Source organism: Balaenoptera physalus, assembly GCF_965194825.1.
Source record: "Balaenoptera physalus genome assembly, chromosome: 3".
NCBI classification, from domain to species: domain Eukaryota; kingdom Metazoa; phylum Chordata; class Mammalia; order Artiodactyla; family Balaenopteridae; genus Balaenoptera; species Balaenoptera physalus.
The window spans coordinates 11,786,008-11,805,181 of NC_138890.1; the positions used below are offsets into that span (position 1 = coordinate 11,786,008).

At 46.9% G+C, this 19,174-nt stretch overlaps 1 protein-coding gene across 1 annotated transcript in view; it reads left to right on the top strand.

Annotated features, from left to right (window-relative positions):
- Positions 1 to 19,174, top strand: part of NWD1 (NACHT and WD repeat domain containing 1) — a 67,595-nt gene that overhangs the window by 5,301 nt on the left and 43,120 nt on the right. The window contains 8 exon segments of the mRNA XM_082455090.1: positions 2,455 to 2,752; positions 6,427 to 6,686; positions 6,688 to 7,309; positions 7,312 to 7,559; positions 7,561 to 7,673; positions 13,738 to 13,897; positions 15,845 to 15,962; positions 17,050 to 17,208. Of these exon segments, the coding sequence (XP_082311216.1) occupies positions 2,455 to 2,752; positions 6,427 to 6,686; positions 6,688 to 7,309; positions 7,312 to 7,559; positions 7,561 to 7,673; positions 13,738 to 13,897; positions 15,845 to 15,962; positions 17,050 to 17,208 (1,978 nt within the window).

A 19,174-nucleotide genomic window follows, 5' to 3' on the forward strand; every position in this document is an offset into this window, starting at 1 on the left:
CATCATGTTGTACGTTACCTCCCCGGGACATATTTATCTTATAACTGGAAGTCTGAACCACTTTATTTTATTTATTTATTTATTGAAGTATAGTTGATTTACAATGTTGTGTTAGTTTCAGGTGTACAGCAAAGTGATTCAGTTATACATGTATATTCTTTTTCAGATTCTTTTCCCTTACAGGTTATGAAAAAGTGTTGAGTATAGTTTCCTATTTTAATTATTGCTTTAAAATACATCCTAATGTTTGAAAGGCTGTACCATCTGGCTCACGTATCTCCTTCACACATTTTTTTTCCAGTCTTCTAATTTTGCTGATGATTGAGCCTGATGATTGATCATTTTGTTGTGTTTCAAAGAAAAAAGAAACGAAAAAAATTTTGTAAAGAAAAAAGGGAGATGGGGAGAAAATGAACTCCAGGAAGAATTCGATTTTGCAACCCAAATGGCAGGCAGTCAAAAGCACAATGCAGCTTCCAGGTGGCATGGGGGATGGGGGACATGATCCCCCATCATGAGGGATGGGAGGATGATCTCTGAGCTTCCCCCAGGCCCAAACGGCCCAGGGACCTTGCAAATCCTTCCAAAATCTTAGTTATCAGGATAATTAATATTTTAATGCAATGGTTTTTTTAAATAACAAAATTGACCCCCCCAAATCCATTAGGAACAAAATATCGAATTCTAAAGACAGGATCCACCCTGCACTTTGGAGACCCATGTTCACCTCCCCCCCCCAACCTGACCCTGCTCCCTGGTTGCTACTGGGGACAGTCCTGCCCCCAGGGCCACATCAGAGCATGAGATTTGGGCAGAGCCAAGGGAGGCCTTCTTTCTTGTCACAGCTCTATTGCTGGGACAAGCCAGCACCTAGTAATAGGTAAACAAGGCGTTTCCTGTGGCTGTCATAACAAATGACCACAAATGTGGGGGGCAGGGAGCTTAAAACGACAGAAATTTATTCTCTCATAATCTGGAGGCCAGAAGTCTGAAATCAAGGTATCAGCAGGGTCGCACTCCTTCCTAGCTTTCTCAGGGCGAATCTTCCTTGTCTTCTCCAGCTTCTGGGGTCTCCAGGTATTCCTTGGCTTGTGGCTGCACCCCCCCAGTCTCTGCCTCTGTTGTCATAGCATCTTCTTCTCCTTTTCTATTTGTGTCAAATCTTCCTCTGCCTGTCTCTTGATAAGGACTCTTGGGATTACATTTCAGGCCCGCTTTGATAATCCAGGACAGTCTTCCAGTTGAAGATCCTTAGATAAATCATGTCGACTGAAAAAAAAATGCACAACCTAAAAGTTGAGAGTTATGTTTTATTTGGTGGACATTCTTAGGACTTCAAGCCTGGGAGACAGCATCTCAAATAACACAGAGAGACTGCTCCAAAGAGGAAAGGGGGAAGCCAGGATATATAGATAGGAGTTTTTGCAACAAAGACCATGTAGTAATAATATCAAAAGATTACTGTTAAAGAAAACTAGATATCTTAAGTTAAGGAATTTATTGCTTTCCTATGTATGGGAAGATGCAAGAGCTTGGGCTCACTGAAATTATTCCTTTGATATGTACCTCAGCTATATGGGGCCAGTATCCTGTGCTTTCTCATCCCGAGTCTCCTCAGGGTGCATCGTTGGGGGTGGCGGCAGTGGCTGACTGCTTGATGGCAGACATCCTGTTTCCCTCCTGAGTTTCCTCAGGGCTCACCATCGGGGAGGCTGTAATGTGATGGTTCGATGGCTGCAACATCCTTTGTTTACTAGCATGGCAGGCAATATTGTTTCACTCACGAGCGGAAGATCAGGAGAAGGATTTATTATGACTTGCAGCAAGTAAGGGGAACACCAGGGACCTTTCCCAAAGCAGTGTCTCCCTGAACAGCAAAACTGGGGAAGTTTTAAGCTCAGGGTACATGCATATTCATGAAGGGGCTTGAGCAGAGGAGAATTCAGCATAGAATTGGGGCAAAGGTCCACAGAGTCCAAGCTTTAGTTGACTGAAGTCAGGAGGGTCCACATCATCATTCTACCATCCACTTGGGTAGGAGTCTTAGTTCCTGCAGAACTCAAAGATGTATTATATGTATATCCCTTGAGGAGGAGCTAGGACTCTTTTTTATCGCTGGACTATTGTTTCTTGACTGCTTTTCCATTATTCCTGCATTCCCTCACTTCCCTTAAGATCATTGATTACTGAGATGTGTTCAAGGACAAGCATTGCAGCCAGGCTTAGATCACAAAATGACTTAGGCCAAAATGGTTTCTCTTATGTCAAGAAAGCCATTGCTGGTTCTCTTTCTCTGGGGACCCACTAACCTATCTGCTTACTTTAATATAATTATCTCCATGGTACAACCTCCAGGACCACTTTAAGGGCTCGGCATGCCTCACCCAGGGTCACAGATCTAAGTGCCCAAGCCAAGATCTGAACCTATACTCCCCACACCCCTCTTTCCTCCAGGCCCTCGTAGGTGACCAGTACAGCCCCCGTCCCGTCCCCTCGCTGATCGAGGAAAAGGAGTGGGAGGCGCTGAAAGCTCAGCTGAGCGCCAGGCCACGTGACCTGGAGCTGGCGGCACGACGCTTCCGGACAGACGAGAACGCCGTGCCCCCCACCTACCTGCTGCAGACCCTGGGCAGTGGGGAGGCCCGTGGGCCCGAGGAGGCCACCCTGACCTCTGCACTGCGCTCTGGAGCCCGGGATGCCCGCAGGCTGGGCCTCATCACCCAGGAGAAGTGGCACCGCTACCACCGGTCAGGTGAGGCTGCCGGGACTCCCCTTGCGGGTCCCCAGGAAACATCCACCCGTTTAAAATCCACATCACTTTTTGTCCAAACGCCACGGTCTGCATTTCTATAAATGCCAAACCAACCTAGCTCCCGGAGCCCTAGTTCTGAGAAAGATTATTTTTCTGATCCAAGAGAGTTAAGTCAAGTCCTGGTTAATTTCAGTCTTTTAGGATTCTTCTCTCCTCCCAGGGCTGCTTTCCTTTTCCCAGGCAGGCTCCTGGCTTTGGGGGACGTGTACTACGATGACCCCATCCCCGTTTGCCTGGGACTGAGCCACTCCCACGATGCTGGACTTTTAGGGCCAAACCCAGGACAGTTCCAGGAAAACTGGAAGAGTGGGTCACCCTGTGTTAGTCGAGAGCCGGCCCCTGCTAAGGAGTCGTCCTTCATCGATGTACCTGCCTCTGAGGTGAAAACTGAGGCAGAGGAAGAAGAAGTCTCTTTTGCCCAAGCGGGAGAATAGGGATTCCCCCCTGTGACTGTAAGTCCACCACCCAGCTCCCAGCTGGTCCCTTACCTCTCACCCCTGGCCTTGTCCTCTGCCCTTTCCATCCTCCACACTGGTTACCAGAAAGATTTTTCTAAAAATGCAGTGTGATCAAGCCATTGCCCCACTGCAGGCTGTCAGCAAGAGATAGGTTCTTCTTATTATTTATGAGTTAGTAATTCCAGCTTATTATTAGTATGTCAATTTATATCACCCAAACTATTAAATATATGAATTTATATCACCCACACTATTAAGTGTATGAATTTATATTACCCACACTATTAAGTATATGAATTTATATCACCTACAGTATTAAATATATGAATTTATATTGCCCACACTATTGAATGTATGAATTTATATCACCCACACTATTAAGTGTATGAATTTATATTACCCACAGTATTAAATATATGAATTTATATTACCCACACTATGAAATATATGTATTTATATTACCTACACTATTAAATATATGAATTTCTATTATCCACACTATCAAATATATGAATTTATATTATCAAAAATATTAAATATATGAATTTATATTACCCACATTATAAAATATATGAACTCACTTTATCAACATATTAAATATATTGATTTAGTTAAAGATATTGAACATAGTGTTATTTATTAATAGTATTTTAATTTTATTAAAATATATGATTATTATCTATTATATATATACATTCTAGTAAAGACATACCAATTTTTAAAATTTTTGTTTGAGGATAATTTTAGATGAACAAAAAAGTTACAACATTATAAAGCTACGAAGATAGTGTAGAGTTCCCGAATGCTCTTCACCCGGCTTCCCGTAATGCTAACATCTTACGTTACCAAGGTACATTTGCCAGAACTCAGAAATGAACATCGGTATTTAATATTGGTGCATGACTAGTAACTAGACTCCAGACTTTATTTGGATTTCCTCAGTTCTCCCATCAATATCTTTCTGTCCCAGGATCCCACATTGTATTTAGTCCTTTGTCTCCTTAGGCTACTCTGATCTGTAACAGTTTTTCATGACCTTGACCAATTTGAGGAGTACTGGCCAGGTCTTTTGTAGAATGTCCCTCAATCTGGGCTTGGCTGGTATTTTCTCATGATTAAATTGGGATTATAGGTTTTGGGAAGGAAGACTGCAGAGGTAAAGTTCCCTCCCCATCCCATCGCATCAGGGGTACCTGAGGCCTACTTGACATCACAGGTGATCCTAACCTTGACCCTTTGGTCAAGGCTAGTAATGACATACCAATTTTTTTTTGTTTTGTCCCCACTGTGCGGCATGCGGAACTTCCCCGACCAGGGATCGAACCCATGCCCCCTGCATTGGAAGCACAGAGTCTTAACCACTGTACCACCGGGGAAGTCCTGACATATCAATTTTGAATACACTTTTATATGGATAATAATGTTAAGGCTACTGTTTCTTGTGCACTTACCATGTTGCTATTGCTTGCTCTATGACACAAAGCCAAGTGAGCTAATTGCTCTCATAGAGATGTCTGACATCAGGACCGTAATCAGTGTCTGGGGCCAAGTATGGGATGGGCCTGGATTTACATCTCAGCCCTGCCCCTTTCCAGCCGTATTGACTTTTGGCAGCTTGGACTCTCTTTTCCTCATCTGTAAAATGGAACTAGTCAGAGGTAGTACCTAATGGAGCCATTATAGGGATCTAAAGGGTCTTGGCCCGGCCGTGATCTCATTCAACAATGAGATCTCTAAGCAATCATGTCAAACCTCGCCCATTAAGAAGTCCCACTTGAAAGAACAAATAGAAACTCCTTGGCATCAGCAGAAAGCACAAACAGTTGTGGAGTTCAGGGGCACGTCATGGACGGCATCTTCAGAGCATATTATTTTCCAGGCACCTTGCTCAACTTTTTTTTTAAATTTTTATCTTGAAATAGAGATTCATAGGAAATTGCCAAAAGAAAAAAAAAAAAAAAAGGAGGAAGAGGTATCCTTTACCCATTTTCCCCCAAAGGTAACATCTTGCAAAACTAGAGTGCAATAGTATTATACAACCAGGAAGTGGATATTGTTGCAATCCAGAGAGAGCACACTTGTACAGACACCATGTGTGTGTGTGTGTGTGTGTGTGTGTGTGTGTGTGTGTGTGTGTGTGTTTGTCTCGCCCATTTCCTTCTCTGCAATTTTCTCACCTGTGTAGCTTCGAGTAACCACCGTGGTCAATACAGAGGACTGTTCCCTCACTGCAAGGATCCCCCCGCTGTCCCTTTAGAGCAGCATTCACTGCTCCCCACAAACCCCAGCACTGGTAAACATTAACCCATCTCCATCTCATTTATTTTGTTATTTCAACCATATCATAGAAGATAAGATCACAGACTGTAAACTTTTGAGTTTAGTTTTGTTCCTTCAGCGTAAGGTGCTCAGCTTTTCACAAGCATTATTTCATAGAAAATCCTCACAACAGCCCCTTCAAGGTTGGACTAATACACCCATGTTACAAGGGAGGAAACAGAGACTCAGAGAGGTGCAGTGATTTGCCTAAGGTCACACAGCCTGCTGGTGGCAGAACAGATGGTCTTGGATTGGTTCATGCCAAAATGTGTCCAAGAAGGATCCCGTTTGGGGACTGTTAGTTGCCTTCATCTCTGACCTTCACTCATGGGGCTGAGGGGCATGTGAGGTCAGTCCAAGGAGGACTTTTGAGTGGTTCTTGTCTTTGGCTCTGAGACTGAGTCCTGTCTCCAAGGGCCTGACTCGCTCAGCTAGAGAGCTGGGATCCTCTGCTGAGCCCAGGGAGGCTTCAAAAATAACTCCTCAAGTCTGACTGCTATTTCAAAACAATGGCCTCCAGGGAGAAGTCAGTGTGAGCTCTTGGCTCTGGAAAATACAGGTCCTCAGGGCAGCTGCTGCATGCTGCAGGGTCAGCAAACCATGGCCCAAGGGCAAAACCTGGCCCACTGCTTGTTTTTGTAAATAAAGTTTTATTGGAACACACTGGAGGGCATTCATTTGCATGTTGTCTGTGGTTATGCCAGGTGACTCTGGAACACATTAAGCTTGAGAACCAATGTTTCCATCCCCGGAATGTGTCTCCCAAGTGTTCCCATTCGAGCCAACTGATGACATAATGCTGACCACACTCACTTCCCATCTCCTCCACTTTTGCAGTCATCGAGGGGGAAATAGAACGGGGCCTGCTGAGTTCAACAGACGGGGACCAGGGGGCGACCGTCTTCCTGAGAGATATCCAAGACCTCAACAAACACATCCTGGAGGTCTGTGCCCTCAAGATGGTGGACCAGCTTGCAGCCGGTTGCCTGGACACAGACGCCCAGAACCTTCTCAGCAGCCTCCAGGAGCGCATCGCTGACATGCAGCCCGGAGTTCTCAAGGCCCACCACCTGGCATGCAGCCGAGACCTGGTGGACCCCCCCAAACAAGGCTCACGGCCGGTACCCAAAGGAGCTGGGGGAGCAGTCTGTGGCCAGGGCTAACCATCAGGTCCTCGAGTGCCTCCAGAAACTGAAGGCAGGCAGGCAGGAGTTGGCATGGCTCTATCAGGAGATCCGCCACCACCTGGGGCTCCGTGCCGAGGCCCCCCGGACCTTCTGTGGGCGCCAGGAGCTCCTAACCCAGCTGGGGCAGCGGCTCCAGCAGAGCGACGGACACCCCCACCCACCCCTGGTGCTTTTTGGACCCCCGGGCATCGGAAAGACTGCTCTGATGTGCAAGCTGGCTGAGCAAATGCCAGGGCTGCTTGGCCACAAGACAGTGACCGTTCTGCGGCTTCTGGGGACGTCACAGATGAGCTCCGACGCCCGAGGCCTGCGCCAGAGCATCTGCTTCCAGGTGTGCCTGGCCTACGGGCTACCCCTGCCCCCTGCCCAGGTCTTGGAGGCACATACCAGGGTGGTCCAGTTTTTCCACACCCTCCCCCACACCGTCTCCTGCCGAAACTTTGAGTCCCTCGTGATCCTGCTGGATTCAGTGGATGATGTAGCCTCTGTCCACCGTGCTCGGAGGGTCCCCCGGCTGCCTCCCAAGTGCCCCCCAGGGTCCACCTCATCCTCTCGGTCTGCTCAGGACAGCGGGGGGTTTTAGACATTATGCGGCAGGTGCTCACGGACCCAGGTGCTTACTGGGAGGTGAAACCCCTCTCTGGAAACCAAGGGCAAGAGATGGTTCAGCTCCTGCTGGCCGCCTCGAGGAGGACACTCAGCCTGATGCAGAGGGACCTGCTCTGGGCCAGCCTCCCGGAGTGTGGGCACCCGGGGCGGCTGAGGCTGGCCTTCGAGGAGGCCCCGGAAATGGGCCTCCACTGCTAAGGAAGCGATGCACCAGCTGTGTGCCCGCCTGGAGCAGACACATGGGCAGCTCCTGGTGGCCCGAGTGCTGGGCTACATTGTTTCTTCCCGGTGAGTCTCTGTTGTTTTCACACTTTTTTGAATTGAGATAGAACACATGCATTCTTCTCCAAGGGCAGCCATAACAAAATCACAAACTGGGGGGCTCAGAACAATGGAAATCTATTCTCTCGTGGTTCTGGAGGCCAGAGTCTGAAATCAAGGTGTCAGCTGAACCACACTGCCTCCGGAGGCCCTAAAGGAGAATCCGTTCTAGGCCTTTTTCTTAGTTTCTGGTGTTACTGGCAACCCTCAACATTCCTTGGCTTGTAGACGCATCACTCCAATCTCCACCTCCGTCCACCTTGTGGTCTTCTCCCTGTGTGTCTCTCTGTCTGAATTTCACTCTTCTTGGAAAGACATCACTCATTGGATTAGGGCCCACTTCCATCCAGTATTGTTACTGACCAGGGTTGTTGGCCTTCTTAATCAACAGAAATTGATAAGAGGCCAGAAAAGAAATTCAGGCAAGGCTTTATTGGGGCCCCTGATGCAGCAGAGGGGAGGGAGAACAGGTAACAGGTTCCCCTGCTTGCTCGCTCCCTGAGGGGGGGTGAGCTGGTTCCTTATATAGGGTGAAGGTAGGGGCAGGTCCAGGGATCGAGCCAGAGGGGTGGCTTAGGTTGTTTGCCCACCGCTCTGGTGGGGTTGTGTGCAGGGGGCATGCTCAGTACCCTGCTTTTGCTTCCGGCTCTTCAGAAGTGGCAACTGGGTTTTTGGTCTTTTTGTATCTTGTCCATAATTTTCCCAACTGTGCATGCACGCAGTTCTTTTTAGTCCCTTATAGTTTCTTTGTATTTTGTTGCTGGAAGAGACATTTGTCCAGGTGCAAGCACTGCAGCAAAGGGTCCCAGGTCCCAGGTCCCAGCCTGTCTCTGTATGACCTCATCTTAACTTGACTACTTCCCCAAAGACTGGTTTCAAACAAGGTCACATTCACAGCTTCCCCGTGGATACGAATTTTGGGGAACACTATTCAACCCAGTCCAATTCGTATCATAATTTTCACTCTTTTAAAGTGTATAGTTCAGTAGCATTTAGTACATTCACAGTGTTATGCAACCACTATCCATCTCCAGAACAATTCCTCACCCCACAAGGAGACCCCGTCCCCGTCAGCAGTAACTCCCCTTCCCCGACCCCCAGCCCCTGGCAACCACTAATCTGTCTCTATGCATTTGTCTAGAGTATTTCTTCAGCAAACATTTTACTTAGAGATACTTTCAAATTATAGACTAGAGGAAGAACTCCCATAGTGCAAAAATAGTGCCAAGAACTCCCATAGAGCAGAATTTTTCAGCCTTGGTGCTATTGACATTTGGGGCTAGATCATCCTTTGCAGTGTGTAGGGCCATCCTGTGTACTGTAGGATGTTGAACAGTATCCCCGGCCTCTACCCACTAGATGCTGGTAGTATCCCCCAGCTGGGACAATGAAAAATGTCTCAGGACATTGTCAAGTGTCCCTTGAAGGCAGGATATGTCCTCGTTGAGAAATACTGCCATACTCCTTCCCCCCACAATCACCAATTTGCCATATTAGCTTTCTCTCTCTCCCTTTGCCTTTTTCCCTCTCTCCCTTTCCTATCTCTCCTTTCCTTCCTTCCTACATCTCTCCCTCCATCTCTCTCTCCCCTCCCTCTCTCTCTCTTTCTTTATTTCTTTCCATTTTTCTATCAATCTATCTATCTATCTATCATCTATCTATCCATTCATCTATCTGTCTCTGTCTATCCACACACACACCCACAAACAAAATTTCTCCCTGAACCATTTGAGAATTCATTACAGGCATCATTCCTCTTCACCCTTAAATACATCACATATATCCTAAGAACAAAGGCAATCAGAACCCCACATCACCACAAGACAATTTTAAAACTCAGGAAATGTATCATAAATGCAATAATATTATTTAATACACAGTTTATACTCAAAATTTACCAATTGTCTCAAAAATGTCCTTTATAGCTGTCCCCTCCCCTTGCCCCCATCCCAGGATCCAATCCAGGATAACATGTTGCATTTAGCTGTCAAGTTTCTTTGGCCTCCTTTAATCTGGAATGTTCCGCTCTCTGTCTTTGTCCTTTTGAAGAGTACAGACCAGCTCTTCTGTAGCTCAGCACTCCTTAACCCTCAATGGGTATATGTATCTCAGGTCTTGTTTTTGAATAAAGAGTCTGATTCAGCAGGTCTGGGATCTTGTGTTTCTCCCAAGCTCCCTGGCGACGTTTGATGCTACTGATCCAGGGAACACACCTGGGGGTGGAGGGGAGTCGGTACACTGTCATCTGGGTTGATCTGATGTCTCCTCATGATGACATTCAGGTTAAACTTGGATGATGTTCGATCCTTCTTGGGCATTTTTTTCCTACCGCAAATTTGCAACATACCCCTTTGTGATTAATAAGCAATGTGTGTGGATATCTCAGAAAAATTTTTTTGAAGCAAACTTCTCTGAAGAATTGACCACAAGCATGGGTCTACAGTTAATTCCAAGCTTTGTAGCATGGGAATCAGCAAAAAGCAATAGGAAAACCCAATTCCAATGTGTTTATAGAGTTTAAGGAATGAAGGTTTAAATGCAGTTGCTGAACAAACTCCGATAAACCAGGGTCATGATGGTCAGAGATGCCAGGTGTGGATGGTGAGTCAGAAATAATGAGCAGGAGAGAGGTGTGTGCCCACCACAGGCACCCAGCATCCCATGGGAGGGTGGGACGGAGGCCAATTAGCAGGCACACCGAGCAACAAAGCTTTACCTTAATGCAAACAGCCATCAGGAGACACTCATGCCCATCATTAGAAATGCTGGACAATGCACCTTTCCTCTTCTCAGCTTGGGGGGCAGTTTTCTCTTTTGGACCTTTGTCTTCTGCCACAAATCAAGGTGGCAGCGACCAGCCCAGTAAGTGGGCTTTTTATTTGTTTGTTTATTTGCCAGGAACAGAAATCCACTCACACTATCGCATTAGAAATAAGGGCTTTATGCCATGGCCATGGGAGAAACTCAAGGGATGCAGGGCTACCCCATAGCCAACTCCAGGGAGGGGTAGCCCAGATTTCATGTTGTACCCCAGATTTTGTGATTGATGCCCAGAGCGTGGAGGCCTGGTCTGGACTCTACAAGGGCACAGAGACAGACCAGGGAATGTTCCAGAATAAAAGGGTGGGCCATCAGGCCAACCTGATGAAGTCTACATGGAAGGTGGGGTTGTCATGGGAATCAGAAAGCCACAGAATCAGGGAAGTTTCTCATCCCCTCTCCCTCTGGGTCCTCTCTGCACACTGGCTTCTGTTCTAGACTCTTCCTTTCTCCTCTGTAAGTGTAGCTTGCCTGCCACATCTTCTGTTGGCATCATGGGCTCCCATTTTGGAGACCTGGTGCCATCATACTGGCTCTTTCTTGAGTCCTGGTTGCAAAATCTGGGGAGATACACATCAATTGGCCTTCTTGGCCCCATGTCTGGTCCAGTTAGTAAAGCTGGGGGCCTCCTGGGGTGGAGGACCACCCTCCTTCAGTGCCTGGTAGGGGAGGTGGTCTTTGGAGGGTGACTCTAGGGGAGGTGATTTTGGTATGTCCTGTTGCATGAAAATATGTTATGTTTACACACAGAGGTGACCTAGAGTGATGGTTGAGAGCCTGGCTCTCAGAGCAGATCTGAGTACTTCTGGGCCAGTGGTTCTTACCTAGGGAGATTCTGTGCCCCCCCAGGTGGACACTTAACAATGGAGACATTTTGGTTGTCATGACTGGGGGATGGGGTGCTACTGGGATCTAGTGGATGGAAACCAGGGATGCTGCCCAACACCCTATAGTTCACAGGACCCTCCCCCCACCAGAGGCTCATGGTGCCCCAATTGTCAGTAGTGCTGAGGGTGCGAAACCCTGGCTCAGCATGAAAGATACTGTCTGGCTAGCTCTCTATCCAGCTACCATAATACCTATCTATCCATCCATTCATCTATTTATCTACCTCATCTATCTATAATCTATCATATCTATCTATCTATAATCTATCATATTCATCTGTCCATCCATACATGCATCTATGTACACCTATCTATAAGCTATCATCTATCTATCTGTCTATGTATCTATCTATCTCTCATCTATCTATCTATCTATCATGCTGGTGACACCTAGTGGGTGGAGGCCAGAGATGCTGCTAAACATCTTGCAAAGTACAGGACAATCCCCCACAACAAAGAACGATCCAACCCTTAGTGTCAACAGTGGGAGGCTGAGAAATGCTGTGTTAGGCATGCATTGTGGGCTTTCCGAGCCCTCTCTGTACAGAGGGGTAGCTGGGAGAGTGTCTGTTCTGTATGGCTGCTGGAAGGAATAACAAGATCATGCTTGCCAAGGAACAAGGCCAAGATCCCTCAGCCAGGATCAAACACAGGGCTGTGTGACCTCACACACAGAGTTTGGTCTGCAGTGCAGGCAAGGCAGGTCCCATGTTGGGGGGCAGATGAGGTCTTGGGTCCACATTGTCAAAGGGATGTCTTTGGGGATGGAGGAGGGCTCTTAACCTAGTGGTTCAGCTGTCTGTGGGCACATTCCCCAGTCCTTCCAGCACCGTCCAATAGAATGTTGGTGATGAGGGCAATGCTCTGTATCTCATTGTCCAACGTGGTAACTACAAGCTGCAGTGGCAGTTGAACACTTGAAAGGCACCTTGTGCAATCCAGAAACTGGATTTTAAATTCTATTAATTTTTAACTTTAAATGCCCATGTGTGGCTGGTGACTACTACATTGGACATCATAGCTCTAGACTTGAGACACAAAATCTTCAAGAGCAGGGATGGAATTGAATTCCTCTTCCCCTGGCCATTCAGGGACATGAATACACAAACCTCAGTTTCCCCATCTGACAAATGGAGGAAGGCTTTCTGCTCTGCCTCCCTTCAGCTGAGTTTGGAGACTCAGCTGCAAACTTGGATGAGGAGGTGCAAAGAGGTACAGGTCCTAATATTGAGCTGAGCAGGTTTAGGGAGGACAAGAAAATGGCACCGGCCCAGGATTGTTCACAGATCTTCACCTGCTCTTACGTCCCTTTGGAGTCTCCTTCCCCCTATTGTAGACTCCTGCTATTGAAGCCTAGACAGACGAGGCTGAGGCATGCCCCCAGGCAGGGGGTTGTCAGTGTTGAGCACAGATGGTATGACATGTGATCTCACTTATGTGAAATGTCCAGAATTTTCAAATCCACAAAAAGTAGATTAGTGGTTGCCAGGGGCTAAGAGGGGGCAGGTGTCACAAACATGGTGGTACCTCATGACTATGTCTAGCAAAGTCTCTTGCCCCCAAACCTGCTCCAACAGAGGATTTCCCATTCCTTTTTTTTTAATTTTTAAATTTTAATTTATTATTTATTTATCTTTTTGGCTGCACTGGGTCTTCGTTGCTGCACGTGGGCTTTTCTCTTGTTGCGGCGAGAAAGGGCTACTCTTCATTGCAGTGCGCGAGCTTCTCATTGTGGTGGCTTCTCTTCTTGCGCAGCATGGGCTCTAGGCTCACGGGCTTCAGTGGTTGTGGCTCATGGGCTCAGTAGTTGTGGCTCACGGGCTTAGTTGTTCCACGGCATGTGGGATCTTCCCGGACCAGGGCTCGAACCCGTGTCCCCTGCATTGGCAGGCAGATTCTTAACCACCGTGCCACCAGGGAAGTCCCTGTTCCTTTTTTTAAATTGAAGTGTAGTTAATTTACAATTTTGTGTTAGTTTCAAGTACACAGCAAAGTGATTCAGTTTTATATATATATATGTGTATATATATATATATATATGTATTCTTTTTCAGATCCTTTTCTATTATAGGTTATTACTAGATATAATTCCCTGTGCTATACAGTAGCTCCTTGTTGTTTATCAAATGTTCCTTTTTAAAGTAAATTTCTTTAAGGAATAAAAGTAAGATGGGCCGATTGAGAGACAAATAATAGGTAACAAATAGTGGTCAGCTAAGCCAGCAAGCATCTGGAAGGTGGTTTAGGGTGGACTGGCCTTGGGGAACTGCCTCCTAGAAGGCCAGTGACCACCTCTGAGCTCGCCCAGTGTCCCCTCTCTGCAGACAGCTGGCCGAGGTGGTCCGAGAGCGTTACCTGTCCTGGCCTGAGAAAGCCAAGAGTCACAGAGTCTTGGCTGACTTCTTCTCAGGGAGCTGGAGCCAGGGGACCAAGAAACTCATCACCCTGCCACTTGTGGGGAAACCCCTGAACCTGGACCGCAAGGTGAGGTGCCCAGGGCCCCCTGCTCCCCACTTGGAGCCTCCTAGCTGCTGCACCCACAAGGCAGGGACCACACGCCTCCTTCTGTCCATCATTTCCACCCAAAACTCCCTCCTGACCGCCTTCTCTTCTCTACCCGTGGAGGGTTAGGTGTCACCTCCGCCGCTGAGCATTATTTGGAGGGTGGCGAGCAGCAGATGAGGACTATGCAACCCTCCTGCCCAACTTTCCAGAGGAGAAAACACAATCACAACATTCAGAAGCATATCCCCAAAGTCATGGCGTCCCAGAATTTTAATTCCCTACGCTTCGATTCCTCCTGAGACACACCAGTTTCCTCTCTGTTTTGTGTGTGTGCGTGTGTGTGTGTGTGTGTGTGTGTGTGTGTGTGTGTGTGTGTGTGTATGCGGGGGTGGGGTGGGGTGGGATTTGACGTTTTCCTTTGTGAATTCCCTGGAACAATCCAATTTCCAGTTATTGGTACCCCCAAAGCATTGCTCATTTTAAAAATAACACTTACTTTGTTTTCCACTTAGGACAGTAGTGTGTAATTGTTGGAGAACACAGAGAGGATCAAACAGTAAAATAAAACTGCCTACAATTCCCCCTTTTGGGAAGATCTGCTCCTATACTCCCTCCCCCGGGTCACTCACTATTCACACATTTCTTTCCAGTCTTTCTTTTGTTCCAGGGAGCTCTAAGACTTGGGGTCCTTAGCTTGCAAGTCACTACCTCTTTTTTTTTTTTTTTTTTTTGCCTCTCAAACACCCTCAAGGCTCAGCTCAAATGCCTCTTCCTTCAGGAAATCTTCCGTGATTTCCTTCCTTCTTGATTACTTGTTTTGTTTGTTTGTTTGTTTGTTTTTTTTTTTGGATGTGCCTCAAGGCTTGTGGGACCTTAGTTCCCAGACCAGGGATCAAACCCATGTCCCCTGCAGTGGAAGCTCAGAGTCCTAACCACTGGACTGCCAACGAAGTCCCTTGATCACTTGTTCTTTACTCCATGCTCTCTTTACTCTGAGGTAGAACTCAAGACTTTTCAAAAGAAACTTTTAGTTTCAAAATCATTTTAGATTTCCAGACAAGTTGTCATGAGTATACAGAGAGTTCCCGTGGACACTTCTTTTACATTCCCCTGTTGTTAACATCTTGCGTAACTGTAGCACAGTGATTTCAACTAGGAGATACACTTTTAAGTAGTGGTTATAGTTTGATTTTTCTTTTTTCTTTGTCTCCCCTCCTGGACAGGGGAGGCCAGAGGCTGGGCCAGGCCTGATTCTTTCTCGATGCTTCCCTTTCTCCTCTCCGGTACCTCACAGATCCTCTCCCGTGGACCAAGAACCCCTGCAGGCTCAGCCACATCTCTCTTTGGGATGTGGTTTGACGCCCTTCCTGGTCTCCTAGCCTCAGGATCTCCTGCTCCAGTCCGTCCTCCATGGTCAGATGCTTCTGACCATCCAACCTGATCATGCTTCTCCTCTAACACCTCCCATGGCTCCCCAGTGCCCTCTGTCTCCAGTCCAACCTCTTCAGTACCTTTGTGATCTACTCTCTACAACCTCCCTAGCCTCAGTCCCCACCATGATCCCCCACTCTGTCTTATAATTCAGCCCTTCCCAAACTCTTGTCCTGCTCTCTCCCACCGCCCGGCCTTTGCACATGGCAGTCCCTCGCTATGAAATGCCAATGGTTCCGACACACTTCACCAGACAGACTTCTATTTATCCCGTGAGACCCAGTTTCAATGCCCCTTGGATCCTGAGCCCCAAGCCCCTCCTCTCCCAGCACAGCCTGTGGGTGGAGAATGGTGTGGGCCATCTCTGTCTGGAATTGTGTCCCCATCTCCACACCCTCCAGCATCACCTGGTGCCTTGCCTGGCCCATGTTTGTGGAGTGAATGAATGAGCTTGTGTCATAGTGGCCTGGCTGCCAGCCCCCTCCTCCTCTGCAGGTGGCCCCTCAGCCCCTGTGGTTCTCAGACACGGTTGCAAACCTGCGGAAGCTGAAGGAGTTACCCTACCACCTGGTCCACTCAGGCCGCATCGAGGAGCTGAAGCAGGAGGTGCTGGGTAAGGACCAGACCCATCTTGGAGGGGGCTGAGCAGGTCCCCAACCCTCTGCGGTGCTCCCGCCTTCCAGAGCCTGACAAGGGGGAAGGGGGAAGGGGGAAGTTCAAAATCCTTGGCTCCTTTTAAGGCACTGGTTCTCATCAGGGGCGGTTCTGCGCCACCATCCCCTGCCCCCCCGAGGGGACACTAAGTGATGTCTGGAGATATTTTGGTTGTCACGAATGAGGGAGGCATGCTGCTGGCATCTAGGGCTAGTTGATAGTACAGAGGGCAAGAAACTGCCTTAGAATGAGAGAGACCCTGACTATCTATCTGTCAATCTATCATCTACCATCTCTATCTCTATTTATCTACCATATATAGTTGTCTGTTTATCTATCTATCCTCTATCTATCTATCTATCTATCATCTATCTATCTATCTGTCAATCACCTACCTAGCCACATCTATCTATAATCTATCATATCTATCATCTCTTCCTCTCTCTCTCTATATATATAAATATAAAATCTCATCTGTCATATCTGTCTCTCTACCATCTGTATCCATCATCCTTATATCCATCCATCTAAATGTATCATAACTATCTATCTACTTACCTACCTATAATTTCTATCTCTCTATCTACCATCTATATCTATCATCTTTATATCTATCCATCCATCTCTCTATCAATCTTTTATCTCTATCTCTATTTATCTACCATTTATGTCTGCCTATCTATCCATTCATCATCTATCTGTCTATCTATCTCTCCATCCATCCATCCATTCATTCATCCATCCATTTATTCATTCCTATGATTCTCAACCAGGGGTGATTCTGCTTCCCAAGGGACACTTGTGAATGTTTATATTTTTGATTATTGTGACTGCAGAGGAGTTACTGGCATCTAGTGGATGGAGACCAGCAACACTGCTCTATACACCCTACATGACATTCCCACCACAGAGTATGACCCAGCCCCAAATGTCACCATGGCTGAGAGTGAGAGCCCTTGGGAGAAATGGGGAGGTGAGAACCCACCTCCCAGGATGAGCTGGAAGGAGACGCATGCTCCCCACAGCACCGCCTCTTCTCCCCAGAGGCAGCATGAACTGGGTTTCCTGCCGGGGCATCTCCGGGGGCATTGAGGGTCTGTTGGATGACTTTGACCTGTGCACCCCTCACGTGGACTGTCCTGAGGTCAGCCTGGTCCGGGAAGCCCTCCAGCTGTGCCGCCAGGCAGTGGAGCTCCGAGGCATGGGTGAGTCGGGCTGACCGGGCTGGGTCGGGGGGAGGGGTGGTCCACTTTGCACTGACTTCTAGAAACCCACTCTCCTCACCGAGCCGCCAGATGGATTTGCATTAGCTCATACACCTTTCCTGTCTACAGCTGAGGGGTTTCTCCCAGCTCCAGCTTCTAGAACTTTGAACTGAACCTGGGAGAGCTTAGGAGTGAAAACTACCAAGGCAGAGGTGATCCCTTCACCAGGATGGCCCAACATCTTATTCTATTTTGTAAAATTTTTATTTGTTTTTATTTATTTTTTGGCCATGCCGCACGGCTTGTGGGATCTTAGCTGCCCTATCAGGGATCAAACCTGGGCCCTCGGCAGTAAGGGCATGGAGTCCTAACCACTGGAATGCCAGGGAATTCCCCCAGCATCTTATTCTAGAAAGGGCCACATAGGAGATATTTCAGGCAAAATCGAGGAAATTATGTTGACACTTAATATAACGAGAGATAAAACATGTTCCCACAGATTTTTTTATTGATGAAATTCAAAATAGAATGATAATAACTGAGCATGACTTTTAAAAAATATTTATTTGGTTGCACTGGGTCTTAGTTGCAACACACAGGCTCCTTAGTTGTGGCATGCATGCGGGATCTAGTTCCCTGACCAGGGATCAAACCTGGGCCTCCTTCATTGGGAGCACAGAGTCTTAACCACTGCGCCACCAAGGAAGTCCTGAGCACAACTTTTTTGTAAGTCAGTTGCACTCATGAGAAAGATGAGGGGAACTCTTGTTCAGGGGGATAACATTTTGCTCAGTTGGGGTTCAAAGGTGGTATTTCCTGTCATCCCACTAATTACAAACATCGATCCAAAAACATTAATGTATTTTACAAAAACCATTCTTAGCTCTCAGGACAAATCGTTCAGCTGGATTTGGCCCACACTCTGCCCTAGAACTTTAAGAATCTCTGAATCCTCAGTTGATACTCTGTCCAGGATGGTGTTTCGTTTGTTTGCATTTTTTAAAATTGTGGCAAAATACACATAACATAAAATTAACCATTTTAATTGTACGGTTCAGCGACATTAAGTACATTCACACTGTTGTGCAACCAGCACCACCATCCATCTCCAGAACTTGATCATCTTTTCAAACTGAAACTCTGTCCCCATTAAACACTCACTCCCCCTCCCCCCTCCCCCAGCCCCTGGCACCCACCCTTCTACTTCTGTCTCTATGAATTTGAGCACTCCAGGCGCCTCATATAAGTGGAATCATGCAGTATTTGTCCTTTTTGTGTCTGGCTTATTTCTCTTAACATAATATCCTCAAGGTTCATCCATGTTGTAGCATGTGTTAGAATATCTTTCCCTTTTAAGGTTGAATAACATTCCATTGTGTGGAAGCACCACATTTTGCTCAACCATTCATCCATCAATGGACACTTGGTTTGTCTTTACCTTTTGGCAATTGTGAATGGTGCTGCTGTGAATATGGGTGTACAAATATCTTTTCGAGACCTTGCTTTCAATTCTTCTGTATATATACCCAGGTGTAGAATTGCTAAATCATCTGATAATTCTGTGGTTAATTTTTGAGGAACTGCAGGCCATTTTCCACAGTGGCTGGACCATTTCACATTCCCACCAACAGTGCATAAAAGTTCTAGTTTCTCTGCATCTTCTCCAACACGTGTTATTTTCTGATTAAAAAAATATATAGCCATCCTAATGAGTGTGAAGTGACCAGGATGGTTTTTTATCATATATTTCCAAGCTGGTTCTTTTTTTTTTCGCCACACCACGTGGCTTGTGGTATCTTAGTTCCCCGACCAGGGATACCCGGGCCCCAGCAGTGAAGCTTGGAGTCCTAACCACTGGACTGCCAGGGAATTCCCATCCCAGCTGGTTTTGATTTGAGGGTTTTTACAAGGGGTTTTATAAAGGTGCTTAATTCCTATATCCGTTCCGTGGCTTGCTCAGACCTGA